The 22063-nt window shown below is 44.7% G+C and overlaps 1 protein-coding gene across 2 annotated transcripts in view; it reads right to left on the bottom strand.

Annotated features, from left to right (window-relative positions):
• The window catches only part of FLT1 (fms related receptor tyrosine kinase 1), a 198505-nt gene that overhangs the window by 67077 nt on the left and 109365 nt on the right, over positions 1 to 22063 (bottom strand). For both annotated transcript variants that reach the window (XM_089304276.1, XM_089304275.1), the window contains exons 14-15: positions 19589 to 19897; positions 14698 to 14844 (exon numbers count right to left, since the gene is read on the bottom strand). In XM_089304276.1, the coding sequence (XP_089160402.1) occupies positions 14698 to 14844; positions 19589 to 19897 (456 nt within the window). The remainder of the gene's footprint in view (positions 1 to 14697; positions 14845 to 19588; positions 19898 to 22063) is intronic.

Genomic DNA, 22063 nt, shown 5'->3' with positions numbered 1-22063 from the left:
TTCCTTTGCCGCTGGTTCACCCTCCAATGGCCGCCGCTGCAGCCAGCGCACCGCGCTGATCCTGGCAGGAGCCAGGAGCCAGGTGCTTTTCCTGGTCTCCCATGGGGTGCAGGGCCCAAGCACCTGGGCCATCCTCCACTGCACTCCCTGGCCATAGCAGAGAGCTGGCCTGGAAGAGGGGCAACCGGGACAGAATCCGGCGCCCCAACCGAGACTAGAACCCCGTGTGCCGGCGCCGCAAGGTGGAGGATTAGCCTATTGAGCCACGGCGCCGGCTAATAAGTAAATCTTAAAAAAAAAGATTGAGGACAAAGATTAAAAAAAAAAAGCTGTATTATAGTCTTCTCCATGAAACCATCAAATAAGGAAAAAACCACAAAGGTCTTTTCATTTGAAATAATGTCTACTGCTTCACCAACTTATAAAATTGAGATATGAGCATAGAATAGCTCCCAAAAGCTTTCAATAAATGGTGTGCTAGTTGACTGGAAGAGGTTATAGTTGCTGTGAACCCCTTGAAACTTGGCCCAGACACACATATTTTTCAACACTTAAAAATAAAATAATTTTTGTTTTCATTCACCATGAATTCTGCTCTTGTAAGAGTTTGAGGATGAGTCAGGCATTTGCAAAATGTGTCAAGTGGTGCTCATCTATTATTACTGACTATAACATATTAGGTGTCAACTATGTATGTCTATTACTTGTAAACATACACAAATGCATGCACACACTGGTATACACACACACACACACTTTGGCCTCAATAACTTCCTGTGATATGTTTAAATTTGCCATTGTCTGTCATGTGAGTTTCATTCCTACTGCATGATATACTCATGTACCTATACTATGTGCTTTTCTTGTGTGATAAATAGCATTTCTGATGACCAGTTTAAGACTGGGATTGTAAAAGAGAGGTTAAAGTCAGGAAGGTATTTTTCTAGCAATTAAAGAATAGCTAAATAAATTTTTGAGATCTATCAATCTATATATATATATAAAATCTTTCTCTATATAAAGTTTATATATATATATATATATAATGGTGGATGACTGCAGAATAGAACGAGATAGAACACTATGTACTGACATAGAAAGATCTCATATTTTAGGTGATAAAAATAAGTCATGAAACAAATCCATTAGTATGGTCTTAACTCAAATTTCATCTCAGAGATGCTGGCTACTACTGACAAACAAACCCACTACTGACTCAGGGTAACCCATTATCTTACTTATTTGCATCACACTGGTTATTATTATCTGATAGTATGCTACCTGTAGGTTTGCTAAATTTCTTGCCTAGATTTTTCATGTTCCCATCACCCAGTACATGCTTGTCACAGAGGCTGCTCCCAGGGAATATCTGTTGATTGAACAACTGAATCCTGTTTATATACATATTTTTAAAGCCTCACATTTGTATGTTACACATATATAGATAAAAATGGAAAACTCATTGAGAAGAGACATACCAAATTATGTTAACGTGTTAATTCTCTATAAGGAGAGTGTTTATAGATTATTCTATTTCTTTTTTAAAAAATATTTATTTATTTATTTGAAAGTCAGAATTACACAGAGAGAGGAGAGGCAGAGAGAGAGAGAGGTCTTCCATCCAGTGGTTCACTCCCCAGGTGGCTGCAACAGCCGGAGCTGTGCCCATCCGAAGCCAGGAGCCAGGAGCTTCTTCTGGGTCTCCCACATGGGTGCAGGGGACCAAGGACTTGGGCCATGTTCTACTGCTTTCCCATGCCATAGCAGAGAGCTCGGCAGGAAGTGGAGCAGCTGGGTTTCGAACCAGCGCCCATATGGGATGCCAGTGCTTCAGGCCAGGGGGTTAAGCTGGCCACAGCACCGGCCCCAAGATTATTCTATTTCTATACTCAGTGAGTCTCTTACAATGAGAATGTACTCATGTATTACTTGTTTAATTACAATGAGTAGAAAAGTTTAGAAAACGAAGACCTCTTTAACATCAGCAGAGTCATTAAATAAAAGCTTGCATGCTCTATCAATCCAAAGCTTAGACATTTGTAAGACCTTGTAATACTGACTAGTATAGAGTGACCAAATATTTTGGAAGCAAGGATAGTAGCTTTACACTTTTGTGATAATGTATAGTTTTGGATTAAAGCAATAGAAGAGCAAACCCAAACCCATTCCATCAGGAAGATTGGCGCCCTGTGAAGCAAGTATGTGTGTGTGTGTGTGTTGGGGGTGGGGTTGCAGCAGGGACCATGATATGGAATATGTTTTCCATGTTTCAGATTCGATTTTCAGTGATGGTCAGTTTAATTATGAGCGAGTAAATGACTACTTGAACGAATTTGTATACAGTCTTGATTATTTAAGACTCCTTAGCAGCAGATTATGTAACATTCAGGGTGTGTCATTTCAGTGGAGGGGATGATGAACTTTGTTGATCTGACTGTTTTAGTAAGGACTGGTTGAGTTCACCTACCAGGTTATTTATCTGAGCACATGATCGTTTGCATGCTTTTCTAGACTAAATTGGGCACCATGGCAAGCCCAGAGGCACTGCTGAGCCTGTGTCTGTTAAGGTCCTGGTTAAATGACTCCAAGCTTGTGCTTGGGGGCATAAAGTCTTCCCGTGCAAATTTCATGCAAATTTCCATGCAAATTTTGATAGGGAAGAAACCATTTCACAAAGGAGATGGGGAGAAAGCGTATCTAAGGTAATGGAGTTTTCCTTTTTTGGTCATCCAGAATTCAGGGTAAACATGGAGGAACTTGTAGATCCCTCCTATTGTGAGAACTATGTAGCTCTTAATCTGGGGGTGTCTTTGTCAGGGTGCAGTCCCTGCAGAGCTCCGGAATGGATACTGGGAGAGGATGTCATTCCCACCATCATGGTCTCATATTTCTTTTTCTCTCTTCTCATTGTTTTTCTGCATTCCCCACAACATTTTCTTTGCCATTGGTCCCTCAAGCATTGACTGCTCTTCAGACAAGCTGCTGATCTTGGCGGGACAGTTTTGTGAGTTGCAAGAGGTCACAGAGAGCATCAGAGGAAGAGGTCAGTTACAGTCAGAAAGGAGAGGTTTGAAGGAATATGGGATTTCTGTGTGGGGTTATGAAAAAGTTCTGATAGGGCTGGCACTGTGGGATGGTGGGTTAAGCCACTGCTTGCTATGCTGGCATCCCATATAGGTACTGGTTCAAGTCTCAGCTGCTCTGCTTCCAATCCAGCTCCCTGCTAATGTACCTGGGAAAGAAGCAAATGATGGCCCAAGTGCACCCTGGAAGAAGCTCCTGGCTCCTGGCTTCCATCTGGCCTAGCCCCAGGCATTGCAGCCATTTGGGGAATGAACCACTGGATGGAAAATTCTTTCTCTCTCTCTCTGTCACTACCTTTCTCTCTCTGTAACTCTGACTTTCAAATAAATAAAACAAATCTTTAAAAAGAAAGTTCTAGGACTGGATAGTACCGACAGTTGCACAACATTGAGAATGTATTTAGTGCCATTGAACTGTATACTTTAAAATGCTCTCCATGGTAAAACCTATGTTGTGTTACTTTGCTACACTTTTAAGAAAAAGGAGATACTCTTTCTAAAGTGATGTCCACAAGGCTGGCATTATTGCACAGAGGCCAGTATCCTATAATGGAGTGCTGATTCATGTCCCAACTGCTCGGCTTCCAAACTAGCTTCCTGCTAATGTACCTGGGAAAGCAGCAGAAGCTGGGTCAAGTACTTGGACCCCTGCCACCCATGTGGGAGACTTGAATGGATTTCCAGGCTCCTGGTTTTGACCAGGTCCAGTCTTGACTCTTTAGGGGGGTGAACCAGCAAATGAAAGATCTCTCTCTCTCTTTCTCCATTTCAAATAAATGAATAAATCTTAAAAGCATTAAGTGAGGGCCACATTTGCAAGTTCTCTCTTAGTTCTTACATTCTAAATCTTTTGTTTGAAAATTCAAGAGAACTTCACACACACACATTCTCACACACTCTCTCTCTCTCACACACACACACACACAAACTTAAGCAACTCGCAGGGGAACCCTGTCATTTATATCCACAAGTCTGCTGCTGCCTAATGCATGGATCGCACAGTTGGGACCTAAGTGGCTAAATGGGACTGAGGGTGATATAATGTAAGATCCATCCCTGAAATTTTCTTTGGACAAAACATTAGGATATAACATATACGTGTATATGTAGGTGCAAGACTTAGTAAGTATACGTGCATATGCCCTGGATAAGCTGAAACTTGCCAATATAAATTTGTATTTGGGGACAAAGATTGATTCTCAAGAAATATCTTCCATCAATTTCTGACTCAAAATGGGACTTAGCACATGGGTTACCTTACTTTTCTGAATAGAAACAACAGAATGCTTCAGCTTATACTTTTCGTTTTCACTGAACTAGGCAGACATTAACAAATGGCTGCAGAGTTGTAGAAAGTAATGTTTTCCACTTTCTCACCAGGTGAGTGAGAGTTGTGGTTAAAGTCAAGGTCCCTGTGTTGTCTGAAGTCAGGGCTGAAGCTCTGAACTTGGGCATTGCCAACAGATGACACGTTTCCATGCTGGTATCCACTCCACTCCACTCCAGTCCACTCCGCTCCTTACTTCTACTTTTTTTCTCCCCTTCTAGAGGGAAGTTTAACCTTGGAAAGGAGCTAAACCTTGGTTGTACAACGTGTTCAGAGTCGCATTATTTACACTGTCAAAGGTACAAATATACCTGGAGGACTTTTGGAGGTCCTGGTGGGAGGGGAGAGGGGCGGAGGTACTGGTATATCTACTAATGAAGCCTGTTTCTTCTTGGTTTGGGTATACAGACTCGTTGACCTTAAGGATGCACATTGAAGGAAAAGAACTGTTGAGAACAGCTACTGAGCTAATCACACCAGAACAGCCCTGGCATCGGGGATGGTAAGTAGAGCAGCTGGCTCACCTGCCCATGCACTGCCCATGTGTACCTGGGAATCTTGTACACGTTTCCCTTCTGCAGTAATAGTGCTTTATTTGGGTGCAGGGGCCCAAGCACTTGGGCCATCATCTGTTCCTTTCCCAGATGTTCCCTTTCACATTAGCAGGGAGCTGAATTGGAAGTGGAGTAGCCAGGACTCCACTCGGCAATGATTGTTTGAGTTTTGCAGAAGATAGTTGCTATTTCTGAATTTGGTTATTACCAAGAAATCATGCAAATCTGCAGATTCTGATGGCCTGAGGGCCTCAGCACCATCACCCATCCCTTCCACTTTTATGTATCTTTCTGAGACTGTTCACACCACTTTACAGTTCAGAGAAGATTCTGCCTCCAGCCTGCCCCTCTCCCAGGTACAAGAATGAGAGGTCACCTGGATCTGAAAATGGTGCCTACAGAGGCACATTTGGTGGCGGTGACATAGTGGTGGCAGCAAAGATGTCCCCAGCTGATCACTAGGTAAATACTTAGTCCTTGTGACCATGAGAGTCCTATTACAGCAGGGATACTAATGACCAGCCTAGCGTGATGCTCTCCTCTTTCAGCCTGTCTATTTAAGACAGTTGATTTTTTTTCTGAACTCTTCGCTGTTTCGATTCTACTACCTTAACTAAATCAACTGTGTTGCAAAGGTTTGGCTGTCACGGAAGTTCAATTTCAACAACAGTTTGATGGTGGCTCCTTGGTGCAGGCCAGCTTTACTACGAATGTCTTCGGTCAAAGTTGCTTTTTGTGGTCGCAGGTGTTTTCACAGGAGGAGAGGTTGTGACTTTTTCGCAGCATTGTAATGACTCTTGCCGAAAATCCATTTTCTTTGCACAGTCACTGATGCCATGGTTTGCTCTTGTTTCAGGGCACACAAGGCCTCCACCAGGCCTAGCTTCCCCGCACATAAGTGCCACTAGGGAGTGGGGCACCTGCTTCTCCATACAACAGCTCCAAGCATGTTAGGACTGTAGTGGGCAATCTGGGAGGAATGTGAGGTAAGAAGATAATTTTTTTTATTATTTTGGAGGAGCTGCTGGTCCACTGGGCAGGGACAACTCTCAGAGTCATAGGTTCTCCACGGTGAAGCCGTGAACTTAGCAGTGCCAACAGATTATGTTTCTGTGCTGTTATCCCATAGTGGTTGCAAACTTAAACTTGTTGGCCCACTAGGAATAAACGTTTCTTAAAGGAGCCTTGCTGTCTGTGCACCCAAGGGACCAAGGGAGATAGAATGCAGGTCAGACACGGAACTCTGGGGTGGGGCTTCCATGGTTTTGCTCCCTCCCTCACCTCTGCTTTTTTTTTTTTTTTTTTGACAGATACAGTTAGACATTGAGAGAGAGAGAGACAGAGAGAAAGGTCTTCCTTCCGTTGGTTCACCCCCCAAATGGCCGCTATGGCCGGTGCACTGCGCCGATCCGAAGCCAGAAGGCAGGTGCTTCTTCTTGGTCTCCCATGAGGGTGCAGGTGCCCAAGCACTTGAGCCATCCTCCACTGCCCTCCTGGGCCACAGCAGAGAGCTGGACTGGAAGAGGAGTAACCGGGACTAGAACCCAGCGCCCATACGGATGCTGGCAATGCAGGCGGAAGATTAACCTAGTGAGCCATGGCGTCGGCCCCATCACCTCTGTTTCTTTACAGCATGCTTGCTTGTGCTGGTCTATTCTCTTTGCACCTATCTTTTCAAAGTAAATATGTCTTTTCTGTTTGTTTTCAAAAAATTTTGTTTATTTGAAAGGCAGAGCAACAGACAGAGGGGGAGAGACAGAACAAGAGAGAGCTCTTCCATCCTCTGGTTTGCTCCCCAAATGGCCACTACCCCTCAGGGTTGGGCCAGGCTGAAACTGGGAGCCAGGAACTCCACTGGGTGTCCCACATAGCTGGCAGGGGACCAAGAACTTGAGCCATCATCCCTGCCTTTGCGGCAGGAAGCTGGATTGGAAGTGGAGCAGCCGGGACTTGAACCTGTTCTGGGATGCAGGCATCACAAGCCAGGCCTTAACCCACTGCACCCCAACACCAGCACCATCAAAGTAAATATGTCTTAAATTGGCTTCATCTTTCAACACTTTGCACCCATGCAGCCCCTGCTGCTCTTCACTCAGTTCTAACTGGAGGCTCTCCCATCTTTAAATGCTTTCCTTATATTTTCTCCTGTTTTTCTCTGGACCCTTTTCCATATCAATATGTTCAGCTTATAAATGAGAAGCTACTTACACTTGGCAGTAAAGGAAGAAAATTAAATGCACAGGATGTATTGTTCATTTTTCTCATCCTGCAGCAGTGGGGAATGTCTGGCCTGCAGGCCACCACTGGCCTGGCCCTGCCAAGGCAACTGCAGGGAGGGCTCGAAATTCAATCCAGCCATAGCAGGTTCATTTTTAAGTTGATCATTTTGTACGGCCCACGAATGGATGCTATGAATATCCAAATGGCCCTGGGCAGAAAAAAAGCTTCCACACCCTTGTGCATCAAAGCTCCTTGGATTTTGTGATGAGCATTAGCATTTTCCACTTGTTCCATTTATTAGCTTATCTTATTCCATTTTTAGACTTGTTGTGATGATACAAAGGCTTGCTGCTTGAAGAAGCTGCATTTCATGTCAGCACACATGTACATGAATTACTTTTGCTTTTTGGTCATTCAGATTTTTAGGTGTCTTTTTCCCTGCTGTGTTCGCAGAGCCTTGCACATTGCCACAGATAAAGCTGTACCTTATAAACATTAGCTAAATAAGTAAGTAGATGAGTGTGGGGCTCATGTGGCATGAATTCTGGACCTTTGGAAACTTAGAAGTCACTAGATTTGCATCAACCCTACGGATTGTCCAGTTTTCAAAAATGCTCTTTTTTTCATAAATGTGCTTTACAAATGTTTAAAAATGTCTTCAAATAAACTGTCATCTTTAGGAGACAAGACTTAAGGGTTAGGAATGAAAAGATATTCATTTTAAAAAATTATTATTATTTAAGAAGAAGAGAGCGAGAGAGTGAGCTCCGATCATTGATTCACTTCCTCAAATGCCTTCCAAGGGGCCCAGGCTGGGGGCCGAAGCTGGGAGCAGGGAGTCAGTGCATATTTCCACTGGCGGTGCAGAAACCCAGCTTCGTGAGGCACCAGCTGCTACTTCCCAAAGTCTCCTGCTGGCGGGAGACTGGAGGCAGGAGGTGGAGCCAGGCGCTAGGCTCAGGTGCTCTGATTCAGGATGCAGGTGTCCCGACCACCTCTCAACCTCTAGACTTCGCACCTGCTGCAGCTATGCAGTTTTTAATGTATGTTTGCCGTTGCCCCAGTATGAAATGACCATTTCAAACTAGAGCGTGTTTGTTCTCTTGTGAGTGATATAATACTTAGCTGCACACACACAGTGCTCCGAGTGCAAACCTCAGAGGCCAATGCTTCCGGTGGGAACCTTGGTGGGCTGCCTACCAGCTCCAGGACCTGGGGCTGTCACTTCTCCTCTCTGCATTTCTAGACTTCCTCAGCCTTTAGTCTATAAAACAGACCCGATCATTTAGCAAGTCGCATGGAACTTTATGAGAAGTAAACAAATCAACACCAGTAAAACGCTCACAGCAATAGCAAGCACTTAATGCTTAGGTAAAAATCTTTGAGTTGCATCTGATAGTTAGACCTCTCTCGAAGGTGATTATGAAAATTGAATGAAATCTTTCTAAATACTCAACGTGCTGTCTTGGTGAATGTTCAACATGTCTTTATTATTATTTTTAGTAAAGGAGACTAATTAAAATACTTCATCTGTCTTCAAAGGCTTTAAAAGTAAGCCCACATGAAAGCAGAGAGCGGCCCAGGGGTGTGCTCTGTGAACCCACTGGACACGGAAGAAAACAGGAACAGTCACTGCCCTGGAATGTGTGAGAAGGATCCCTGGTGACAGCAAGAATTAGAGTGGGATTGAGAAGAACTTAGGGAGAGGAAGGAGAGGTGTTCAGGCAGCCCGAGGCCCAGGGGCGGAGGGGCGAAGACAATAGGAAGAGTGAGAATGAGAAGATTCAAGGGGCAGGAGGAGCCTTGCAGATGAGGGCCAGGAAAACCCCAGTGCAGTGCCCAGAGCAGGGTAGCAGGCAGCTGGTTTGCAATGCGCCTTCTCTTCTGATTTGGCCTACACTGATGGCCCCTGGGCACAAGTTTCCTGGGCCTGTACACTGAAGGTCTCTGGTGTTCCTGCTTGGTGCCCTTTGGCCCAAGAATTCACGGCTCAGCTTTCATGACCACTTTTTTGAACTTGTGTTTCTCCTGGAGAATGGCTGGGCCCATTGGAAGCTCTTTCCGGAGAGGAAATGAGAAGGGAAAAGAAAGCTCCCAGTCCCCCAGGTTCTCCCAGCCTGGAGCGCGAGCTCTCACCCATGTGTGCCCTGCTTCCTCCCTCATATTTTCTTTGGAATGGGAGCAAGTTATCACTTAACAAGTAACAATGATAATGGACCGGATCTTAGAAATGATCCAAGGTTGCTAAAATTCTCTGCCAAGCTTCAGATAAAATGATGCACCCCAAGTCTCTAAAGGATGCACACTCTATTCTCATGGTTTCTTTTTGTTGAGAGAGAGAGAGAGAGAGAGAGAGAGAATCTCTCCCATTGGCTGCTTCATTCTCCAAATGACTGCAACAGCCAGGGCTGAGCCAGGTCAAAGCCAGGATCTTCCATGTGGTGGCATGGACCCAAGTACTTGAACCATCACCTGCTGCCTCCCATTGTGCACAGTAGCAGGAAGCTGGAATCGGAAGCTGAACGTGGGCACTGCAGCATGAGTTGTGGATGTCACAAGCAGTGACTTCGGGCTGAGCCAAAAGCCTGGCTCATATTCTCAGGGCTTTGAAACTCAGTCTAAATTGCCCATGGCTCCGTACACAATGACCTAGCTTTCAGTCTTTTCAGGTCACCATCTTGATGTCCTTTCCCTTCAACTTTGGAATAATTGGTAAGTCAAAGATTAGCCTTTGGTTCTCTGTAACCTTTCGTCACAGGTTTATAAAGAGGAACAAGTTCGGCAGAGTCGGCAGCGCTGCAGGTATCGTTACGCATTAAAGTTAGGGTCCCTGCCACAGAGACTCTTGCATTGGCGACAGCATTTGCTGCTGCAAATTACATATGGAACTTCACAGAAACTACATACACTTAAGAAGATCAACTCCAGAAAAATCAAGAAATATCCCTTTCCAGAAAGGCTCTGGTAATTTTAAAGAGCAAATAAAAGGAAGCGAGAAAGACAAAATCAATCACTCAGCATAGTGGAGTTCAGTAAATGCTAATAGTAGCACACTAGAAGGATATTTGTAAAAGACTTTGGGTAAGAATGTACTGAAGACCCATTTTACATATTCTTCTCTTGACTCTCCCAAGATTAAAAACCTGGGCGGAGGAGTTCATTTTACCTATTTCATCATCATCATCATCATCATCATCATCACCATCATTTGAAGGTGAGAAACAGGGAGATAGAGAGAAAGAGCTCTCACTCACTGGCTCATTCTCCAAGTGCCCACAACAGGGGCCAAAGCCCGGAGCTGGGAACTCAGTTCAGGTCTCCCGCATGGATGGCAGGCACCCAGATACTGGAGCTTCACCTGTTGCTTCCCAGGGCCTACCGCAGTAGGAAGCCAGACTCAACGAGCTGGGCTACAAATGGGACCTAGGTGTTCCCTACGGGATGTGGGCATCTCAGCCAGTGAGGCAGGTGTCCTCCCCCTCAGTATTTTATAATTTAGTTTTCGAGTTGTTTGACATTTGAGATTATTATCTCTTGACATCCTCCAATGAGTTCACGGGCCAATTTCTGTATAAATGAGGTACATTGGAAGGTAACACTTAACTAAGCCATGACTATGGGCCAGCTTAACTGTTATAACTCATTTAAATTTTACCACATCCCTGTGTGGTATTATCCCGATTTTACATAAAGGTGTATCGGGGCTCAGAGAGTGAAGACAAGGGAAGGCTCAGAGCGCAAGGCCAAATACCCCAATTTTTTTTTTAAGATTTTTTTTTTACTTTTGGGAGGCAGAGTTACAGATAGAGAGATGGAGAGAGAGAGAGAGAGAGAGAGAGAGAGAGGTCCTCCATCCACTGGTTCTCTCCCCAAATGGCTGCAACAGCTGGAGCTGGGTCGATCCAAAGCCAGAAGCCAGGAGCCAGGAGCTTCTCTCCCATGTTGGGTGCAGGGGTCCAAGTACCTGGGCCATCCTCCACTGCTTTCCCAGGTATATTAGCAGGGAACTGGATTGTAAGTGGAACAGCTGGGACTTGAACTGGTGCCGTAGGTGGAGGTCTAACCTACTCCGCCACAAGAGTGTCCAAATTCTATGTAAAGTATAGGACAATGTTGAGCTTCAAACCATGTCTCCCTGGCACTTCATACTGGTTCCTTCTGCCTATAGGGATCACCGGGGCACATTCTCCTGCCTTATCTAGCTTCATGTCTCTCTATGGTCACTTGCTTTCAAAATTGGTTTAACGTTGATTCTGTAACCCACACTCAACATACGAAAGCTGAACTTATGTCAAATTTACTTATTTTGAAGGACCACTCAGCATCTGACACGAGAACCTCACCAAATGTATTTGTGGCCAAGTAAGTTTAGAGGTTAAGGTACTTAAAGCCCGGAAGGCTCCCAGGTTTTCTTTGGTCCAGAATCTCCTTGGCTCTCTCAGATGCTAATATGGGGGGGGGGGGGTACTGCATGTATCCTCTCAGAAGCTATGCATTGACTCATGGATTAATTCATGCTTTATTTTGTGAGAACATCTCAAGGCAATTATTTTTCATGAAACTGCCCATCTTGGTGATGTGTCAGTACAGGGCAAACCACTTTACCTGTTTGGAATCGAGTTTTCTATTCTACATCGTAGGTTCAAGAAATTCTGCAGGTTCCTTCACCTCTAAAACGTCTGTGACATTGGCTCAACCCTCACCCCAAATCCAGGCGTTTGTGCTACCAAGGAGAGAGGGAGACCCTCTGAAAGCCATCCATTCGTTCACACATTCATGGAACATTTCTGGATGGTCACACACTGTGCTAGGCCCTGAGGATGCAGAGACAAGATCTAAATGAGACAAATCAGATACACTGTCTGCCTTCTGGAGGAGGGCCACACGTCTGCTTGTGATTAAAAACCAATAGTGTGGGGCCAGCGCTGTGGCATAGCAGGTAAAGCTGCTGCCTGCAGTGCCGGTATCCCATATAGGTGCCTGTTCGAGTCCCGGCTGCTCCACTTCTGATCCAGCTCTCTGCTATGGCCTGGGAAAGCAGTGGAAGATGGCCAAAGTGTTTGGGACTTTGCACCCACGTGGGAGACCTGGAGGAAGCTCTGGCTCTTGGCTTCGGATGGATGGAGCTCCGGCTGTTGCAGCCATCAGGGGAGTGAACCAGCAGATGGAAGATCTTGCTTTGTCTGTCTGTCTGTCTCTCTCTCTCTCTGCCTTTCTGTAACTCTGTCTTTCAAATAAAACAAATGGATCTACAAAAAAAAATGTACATTTTTCCACAAAAAAGAAAGAAAAAAGAAGGACTAAGCTAGAAGAAAGGATTTTAAAAGGCTTCATCATACAGAAATTATAAATGTCTGAGGAGATAGGTGCATTTACACTGATTGGAAGTTACACAACACATATATGCATTGAAATATCACAGGGGACAACACTGTGGTGCAGCTGGTTAAAGCCTCAGCCTGTAGCACCAGCATCTCATATGAATGCTGGTTCAAGTCTTGGCTGCTCCACTTCCCATCCAACTCCCTGCTAATGCTCCTGGGAAAGCAGCAGAGGATGACCAAAGGGCTTGGGCCCCTGTACCCATGTGGGTGGGAGACCTGGAAGAAGCTCTTGGCTCCTGGCTTCGGCTCAGCTCAGGTCTGGCCATTGTGGTAATTTGGGGAGTGTTCATAACTTTATCTAAAATAAAAATAAATAAATATAATCAAACCAAATAAAATAAATCTTAAAAAAAGAAACTTCACAGGGCACCCCATAAATATGTGCAAGGTTCATGTCAGTTAAAAATTTTAAAATTATTTTAAAAAACAGTATGGGAAGAATGCAGCAAAAACAGGCATGGCAAATACATACACACACAAATGGAAGAGTCTGGAGACCAACCTCAGTCACAGAGAGTGGAAACTTTGCTGAGTCACAGAGACAGAAGCAATTCTGCAGGGAGGTGGCCCAACATGAGTGCTACATGACAGGCAGGCCTCAGACAAAGGGAAGGTTCTCCAGGCAGTGGGGAGGCAGGAACAAGGAAAGCAGTGATCTGTGGGCGTCCGGCATTGCCAGAACACAAAGGTCAAGGCAAGGGAGGCCAGCACGAAGCTGCAGGAGCAGGCGGGGGCTGGCTGCCGGGGGTCTTCCTTGTCAGACACTTGAACTTCATCGCACCGCGTGCCGGGGAGCCTGCGGGAGGCTGGAAGCTGGAACTGACCTGCTCAAAGTTGCATTTCAGAGTATGGAAAACAGAAAGAGAGGCAAGAGAAGTGGGGAGACAAGCTGGGGTGACCACAGATGTTCAGGGGATGGCTAACGAGCTCCCAAACCAACGGGGCAACAGGCAAGATGGATCTGAGAAACACGCACCATGGAATCGTGGAACCTGCTCAGTCGGGTGACTGCTTAGATGAGGAGGTCAAGGAGGGGTCAGCCCCTCCCAGTTAGGTCGGCTGAGTGCGGGATGTCAACACTAGAAGAGGAGGTGCAACTTTAGGGAGAGCAAGGATGGGATGTGAGGGTGTGGTGTGTGCTGGGTGTAAGGCCTCCCTAAGGCATCTGTAGGGTTGCAGCACAAACTCATTCTGTGCATCAAAATGCAAACTGCAAACGGGAGCTTCCTTTTGTGTAGGGGACTCAAGTTTAAGGGCCATTCCACACTGCTACTTATTTAAGTTGCTGGGACATTGAAAATAAGTGACCCCATTTTATCTTCAATATAAAATAATTATTCATGAAAATCATAAATAAGATTAAGTTGACAATTAACCATAGAATTATGAGGCAGACAATAGACAGTCTTAATAGTTTATGTGTGGTTGTTTTTATTAATACTTACTGTGGAAAGAAACCCATAACCACTGGTTTAGATTTATTTTTTTTTACTGGTATGATAAAATATCATTTAAAATAGTCTTCTTTTTACCAAATCATCCAAATTGGTGTTGGTGAATTAAAAAAGGTTATGAATCTACTCTAAATGTCACAGACACCAGGTGCTCAAAGCTCTGTAATACCGCCAATCAAGCCATTTGCTCCTCACCTGTGCAGCCATCAAGGAGAACTGAACCATTTTCTGAGTGACCCATCTAGAACATTCCTTTCTGAATGCATTATTTAAAGCATGCAGAACAGATTCTGCAAGGCTCTTTCTAAAGGGTTGGGAATACAGTCTGCCTAAGAACTAGCCCAAGTATCCCTTTGTTGATGTTCATAGAAGAATCATCAAAAAGTTCACAGAAAGGGTGCATTATGACAAAAAAATGCACAAATTTCAAATTTGCTGCATCCAAATAAACTTCTTTTTAAATTCCATCTCCCCACAACGTTTGAAGTCCCCCAGTACAAGTATGAACGAGGGCCCAGTTTTTGCAACTCTATCAGCAGGTCCTGGAAAGTAGGTGATAGAAAAGTTCTAGAAATCCTGGAAAGCAGGTGATAGAAAAGTTTTAGAAATCTTGGAAAGTAGGTGACAGGAAAGTCAGGAGGCAAAGGGGCAAGTGCAAGGGCAAAAATGTCTTACCGGGCTCTTGCTGTATTTTGTGGTTGTTTTTAAACCAGGTTATCTGGGGCTCTGGGACCCCGCTAGCAAAGCAGTCCCACGTGGTTGAGCTGCTGACACTCACTCTGTGGTCACTGAGGTTTCGCAGGAGGGATGGCGCTTGCTGGTCTAGTGAGGAAAGAGAGGGACCGCGGTTACTCGTCAGTTTTATGCTTTGCTTGCACACGCATACGACATCGTCTCAACTATCTGCAGACAAGCGTCGCCACTCACCTATCGGGTCTCACGTGTGCTTTGCTCCCTAACTTTCTCTCCAGTGGCCCACCTACGGCTTCCTCTTGAACAAGATGTTACAGTAAGTTGAAACGGACTAGAACCCTAAAAAAGCAAGGGCTAGAGTCTACATGTGTAGATTTCAATACAAAAATTTTTGTCTGATTGGGTCATCCCTTACATTTTTTCAAGAGGAGCTTTTCTAAAACCCAAGGATTCTGCATAATATTTTCAGAGCCGTAATACAGAGCACAATTTTGTAGACAGGTTTGTAACGAATCTTTACATAATATAGAGAGAGCTGTGGTAATGGGCTAATCTGATCTCAGATGTATTTTTATTGATGTCTTTGTGAGGTCGTGTGTGTGTGTGTGTGTGTGTGTGTGTATGTGTGTGTGTTACTCAATTGCCAGTAACCTAAATCAGCAGACCAAACAAGAGAATTTCTTGAACTTGGAAAACTTTATTGATTACTTCCTTCCTCCGTTCCCTTCCCCAATGCAAGTCATTGAAGCATTAATTCAAGAGGCAGAGGCACAGGTTTGTAGTTTTTGCACTATATAATAGTACAAATATTGTATTTTATATTATTTTCTCTTAAAACATACAAATATGATACAATACAATTTATTTTAATAAAATGCCAACCAATATAGTACAACAAAATGAATTTAATACATTAAGATGCAATACATTACAACATGAAAATCCCACGTCGGAACAGCAGTACCCCCAAGGACCCCAGTGCGTCTCAGTGTAGTGAAGTGGTCAGTCCTGCTGATGTGTGTGTGCATTCTAGTTAGGCGGGCACTGAATTGGAGGCTCCAGCTTCCAAAGGAAAAGAATAAAACAGCTTGTAACATCTCTCCCAGCCTTCCAAATCCTCCCCATCCCCTTCAGTTACAAATCCTGGGACAGAGATCAGAGAATTGCAACATAACATAGGCATTCTGTGGCACTGGCTTCAGTTCTACAGTATGAGCTTTCTCTGGCCATTTGTGACTTCTTCATCTCAGTCTACCATCGCTCTGAAAGCAGCTTGGGAGGGATGACAACGCTACAAATGATGCTACCTGGCAATGCCTTGGATTCCATGGCCCTGTAGGTTTCTGCTGAGTCCCCAGACCAGGTAGACTCTCAGGATGAGCATTGGTGAAAGCCATTTAGAAGTCCCAGCTTACAAAAGGATATGATCATAGCACTTTTACGACATGTGCAAGTAGTAGAACATGGCATGCTGACTATCAGTTAGGAGGAAATTTCTCAATAAGATTTGATTTTCATAGCTCATCACTAGCCTTCTCACTTTATACCAAATGAAATCAGAAGTGTTAAAGGGAGGGCTCTGATTCTTGAAGGCTTCCCTCAAAATAACTGGGAAGGAATGATAGCAGTGGTTCCTTTACCTCCATCCTGTCTCGCTGCCCTAGATGGAGCCGTCACAATGTGCCCATACTTGCATTCTGGACCATGTGGCAAACGTCTTTTCCTAATGGAAAATGCGGCCTGAATCATACCTTCCATTTCTGATGACTTGTACATGCTTGCGAATTACAGTTCTGACATTTTTACACAGTGAGGATCCCAAACACATCAGTGACACACAACAGAGTAAAAGAACAGCATCATTGACGATGTTGCATCTTGTACAGTGGCAAGCCAACTTTGACATGTCTCATTTAAAACTCAGACCCAGTTCAGTGGGCTGTAATGTTAATAGCTTCCTCTAGCACATTTACAATTTCCCATGCATTCAGTATGATAAAATAATCTGTCATTGCTCCCAGAACTTACACAAAGGAAGTCTGAATTACAGGGCACACAACACCCAAATGATTGCCAGAGCCACAAACTGTTAACATCAGCAAGCAACACAGACAGGATTTGGACTTCCCTAACAGGTGGATTGGAAAACAATCCTTATATAGAAGAGAACATTTTATTTGAACATAAATGTCATGAAGAAGTCCCAAAGGCCCGCTTCGTACTGCACAAACTTTAGACAATAGAAGCAGCCACAAGGCTGTAGAATACACAGAGGCCTCCCAGGGAAAAGACAAAGTTCACATGAACACAGACTCGTGACGGCTTTTCCTCCATATGCCTTTCTGTAAAACATCCTCTCCTGTTGACAGTCGCAGTTTTGGCCACTTCCTAAATGAGCACTCAACGTGGGAATCTTACTTTGCCCATCCCTACTCCATGTGTTCCAATACGAATCCATTTTGCCATTTTAAATAAGAAAGGTCCATCGAACTCACCCTCTGAAACCTCGGTTACTCAGTGCAAGGAGTATCCTGCTTTTCCCACTTTAGCAAAGTGTAGCTGATCCCTTCGAACTCAGAAAACTGGAGTTCACAGGGAATTTCTGCTGGTTATCAGTAGCCCAAGAAAGCTGCCCATGGGGTTCTTCTTTCACTTTGCAGGGTTATGGCCCCGGAGCTGGGCCAGGTCCTATACATAGAGTTTCTACCCTGTGATTGGAGTGGGGACAGAGGGACCAGCCTCATACCCCAACTCCATCCTGGCCTCCACATAAGGCTTTTTATCCTTTCTTTTTCCCATGGTTATCCTTGTCTTGTTTCATACCCCTAAGAGGGTAGTGAGAAAAAAACAAAACAAAACAAAACAAAACAAAAACAAAAACAAAAAAAACAAACAGTTACTTTTTAAAAAACACCCCCTGGAAGGATGAAATACTCAGTGGTCCATTAATTGCTCTATGGGATTCTGAAAATCATCTCTCTTGGAAGTACTTAAAACCATCTTCTGTAAAATAGTAATAGCCTCTCGTCCCACAAAAATGGCAATAAAGGGAAGGCTGTGGTAGGTTCTGCGTCCAGTTGACTGGTTTTTTCCATGAGTGGTCTGGAAATCATCCCCTTTGCTTTCTTAGCTGGAGTCAACACCAGGACAGCCCAGTTCTGCGGTCCTAGGCCATTGTTTCTGTGACTTGGAACGAACAAAGACCCCAGGCCAAAGAGGCATAGGTAAAATTTCAAGATACAATTGATTATTCTTTCCTTTGGGCTGACAACTTCCAGGTTGCTAATTGTTTTCAGAGCATTTGGGACTCCATAAAACTGGCATTCTGGGGAAATGCTATTGTTTACTCTTTCACACTTGACAAAAGCAATTCCCACGTGAAAGACAAGTTTAGCGTGGGACAGAGGCTGCTACCTAAAGGAGGAAGCAGGCTGGTGAGTTCCCAAGCTCACAGAGCTGTCATACTGTCACCTCCTATTGAACTGTCCAGCCACGGGGTTTCTCAGCCATGGCTATTTTGGTTATTTTTTTCCTCCCTTCCCCCCTGCATCGTTCATACAGTTCACATATAATGATCAATCATAAATGAAAACAACAGGACAATGCATATTAAATTGGCAACAGAGTCACTTTTCCCTCAAATGCAAGCTTAAATCAGGAGATTAGGACCTTTCTTGATTTAAAAATGGCGTGTATCACAAAATGACTTTGATTTCTGCTTCTGCAGTCTGCCATTTCTTAATCTCCATAAAAAAGCCTATGAACATTTGCAGGTGGGGAAAATGGACTTTTCTGGTTGGACAAATTTAAAATTTACATTTGAAAGAACACATTAAACCTCTGGCATGGTAACCTTTAATTCCTTGATAAGGTGCTTGAAGTTCACCTTGAAGGCCACCATTGGGACACAAACAAAGCTCTTTAAAAGAATAAGCAGGGGGACAAAGATACTTAAAATGGAGGCATGCCAGGTGTGGCCGGTGGCTGTGTGGTCCAAACAGAGGCAAGGAGGGGGCAGACTCTGGGGCACTGGGGCACTGTGATGCGTGTTGCAGAGTGACCTGGCACTGTGGGGTGAGCCGGGGGAGAGGATTGATTTGGGGGGCTTTCATAATCCACATGATAACACAGCTTTATTATCTCTGAATTATACCAACAGCTTGCGCTCCTGGGGCGGCCCATTTTTGAAACTCCAGTTTAAGATTAATGTGCTTAAAGTAAGAAAGCCAAAGAAGAAGCATCTTCAAATAAATAAGCATTATAACTTGCTATCCAGGTGCTATTTACAAATCAAGAGCAGGTGAAACAGTACAGGACAAACCCAGGCGGAAGTCCGACAGCGTCTCCAATTCTGCTGTACTCATTCCGAGCTGGAGAAATGAACGCATTCGTGTCCATCTTTGGCAGAAACCAGCATTTGTTTAAATTATTCAGTTTGTGTAGCTTCAAAACTTAAAAGTAAAAAGAGGTTGGCATCAAAGTGGAAGGAAAAGGATCAGTCCCCGGTTGCTGTGGCTCAGGCAGGAGAAGACAGCAAAAGAAAAAAACTAACAAAAAACACACAGAGAAGGCAGTGCAGGGATCCTCCAAATCCAAATGCGCACCAAGTCAGCCCCAGAGGGCAGAGCCCACGCAGGGACCTTGGGGGGTCTCATTATTTCTCCTAGCATCTCCGAACTCATTTTGGGAGGAGCATCTCCTCTGGGCCTGAAGATTAGCAACAGTGACAATAAATCAAGCTGATATGAGACACCTGTTACTTTTTTTAAATGAGTCCTTTAATGTTTTACATGACTTTGTGTGGTACAATCATTCCTTGTGCTTTTAAATTTGGAGATCCGAGAGAAAACAGCCTTTTTGTTGCAGTGCTCACCTCTGATTGTCACTTCTTTCTGCTGCAGGGTTTCTTCCCCTGTGTATACGTTCCTGGCTCTGCAGGCGTAGGTGCCCGAGTCTTCCAGGGACACGTTCTTGAGGAGCAGGTTCAAAGTCACCGAGTAGTCTTTCGTGACGGCCATGTTTTGCTTGCGAATGCTGTGGCGCATTGTTCTGTTGTTAACTGTCCGCAGCAAAATCCAAGTGACGTCTCTGTACAGGAACTTGTTGACCGTGCACGAGAGTTTCAGGTCCTCTCCTTCCGCAGGCATTTTTTCCAGGTGAACGTGAAATCCATTTGGCACGTCTACAACATAAGAAGGCAGAACTTTTAGTTCTTAGAAAAAGCAGCCTCCTAATGGGCGCGGCGAAGATCTGTTCTGACACAATTCCCCCAGCTTTGGCATTGAACAGGATGAGTTCCGGGAGTGAGGATTTAGCCTGTGTTAAGAGGCACACATCCCACACTGGAGCGCCGGAGCAGGAGTCCCAGGCTTGCCTGGGACTCGTTTCCTGCCAGTGCAGTCTCTCTCTCTCTCTCTCCCTCTCTCTCTCTCTCTCTCTCTCTATCCCCCCCTCCCCCTTAAAATAAAGGTGTGAATATCTATCTTATCTTTTCCTTGAGAGGAAATGGTCAAACTTATCAGGTAGGCACCAGCTAAGCTCATTCCAGCAGAAGGGAGGCAGGAAGCACAGACCAGAGCAGCCTTAGGATGGCACTTTCCCCTTTCTTCCTCAAAGTTGCAGAACGTTTGTTCCAACTCGGAGTGATAACGTTGCTTCCTATGTCCTTATCACCGATACTCCTACTGGTAAGGAGTGGGCAAAATATTGAAGTAACATAAATGCAATTTGTACAAAAAATCAGACAGTCTTTATGGTCAACCTTATCTAAGGCAGCTTAGGCCGAGTGAGCACAGTCCCAGGTGTGTACCCATCAGTCCGCCTCTGGCCCTAAGCTTTCACAGCAAGAAGCAGCTGGGACTCAGTCCCCTCTTCTGCTGCCCTGGGTTTACTTTTCCTGGACTTCGGCACCACAGTGGCTGCAAAGAACCAGGCCCCTTCTCAGGACACTTTTTATGGTGACAGTTCTACTCAGACCCAACAGAGCGAAGGGGTCTGCAAATACAGACAGCTGACTCGGAAGAGTCACCAGATTCTACGGTAGGGAATAACTGTCGCAATGAAATGCACTCTCAAAAGCATTTACCATGTTCTGAGGGTGACTGTGTCATTAGCAGCCTGTCCTCCAATGCTCATTGCCAGCTAACCTTTACTCTCCTGTCTCAAGGGCTTTGAGCTCACCGACCATGAGCTCTGCTCTTGGCACTCATACCTGGAGGTTCGAGAGATCTGGAGGATTTCTTTCTTTTTCTTCTTCTTTTTAAGATTTATTTATTTTATTTGAAAGGCAGACTTACAGAGAGAGAGGGAGAGGTTTTCCATTCGTTCATTCAACCCCTGAATAGCTGCAACAGCCAGAGCTAGGCCAGACTGAAGCCAGGAGCCAGAAACCTCCCCAAGGTTTCCCTCGTGGCCACAGGGACCCAAGCACTTGGGCCATCCTCTGCTGCTTTCCCAGGCGCATTAGCAGGGAGCTAGATAGGAAGCAGAGCAGCCTGGACTTGAACCGCTGCCCACAGGGGATGCCAGTGTTGTCAGTGGTGGCTTCACCCACTGCGCCACAGAGCTGGCCCCTGGAGGATTTTTATTTTTTTAAATCACTGGCTACTGGCTCTAAACTGACCAGCTCTCAACACTGTCATTGCTTGCTGCTAGTGGTATCTCTATATTTGAGCAAAGAATTTGGGCCAACATTTTACAAAGTGCTTTGAAGATGAAAAGCACTATGTTATGCTATTATTATTATTATCCTTTCCACACAAAGCTATAAAGAAACCTTTAAACCTTTAGGGGACAATAGTCCAAAATTAGCTATCATATCAACTCTTTCCTAAATCTCACTTTGCTTGTTTTTCTGATTTTTCTGGGCTTTGGCTTTATTATAAAGTGTCACGTCTGAAGGAATGCCAAAGTATTCATTTGAAACCTGGGAGTGGGAGCTGACAGTGGCTTATAAAGCAGTCAGTGGTCAGTGGTTTCCAGGAGACCAGTCGAGGCTTTCCTGCGTTTAAAATGCAAATGAAAGAATGTGCCAGATGATACAAGAGAGCTGACCGTCATTTTTAGCATAACAATAAGGTGTCAGAGATAGCCCTCTCATTCAGCATCTTTTGACATTTTGGACATTTTCCAAGCATGAGAGGAGCAAACCATCAGCCATCGACTTTTACACAGACGCTAGAGCCGGGATGTGCTGCGCTGGTTGCAATCAAATCATTTCTGAAAAGACCACAACCTTTCCGTTTATGAGGTCTCATTCTGGTGGTCAGAACCCAAGAGAGCCCCAAGTAACACCATTGAGATCATGTAGCGAGTTTCTATTTACTTTAGTGATTTGAAACTTCCTGTG

The sequence above is a fragment of the Oryctolagus cuniculus genome, chromosome 9, assembly GCF_051225735.1.
Source record: "Oryctolagus cuniculus isolate XC-2025 breed Fujian yellow rabbit chromosome 9, ASM5122573v1, whole genome shotgun sequence".
In the NCBI taxonomy this organism is placed as follows: Eukaryota; Metazoa; Chordata; class Mammalia; order Lagomorpha; family Leporidae; genus Oryctolagus; species Oryctolagus cuniculus.
This window is presented reverse-complemented; position numbering and strand designations above follow the sequence as displayed.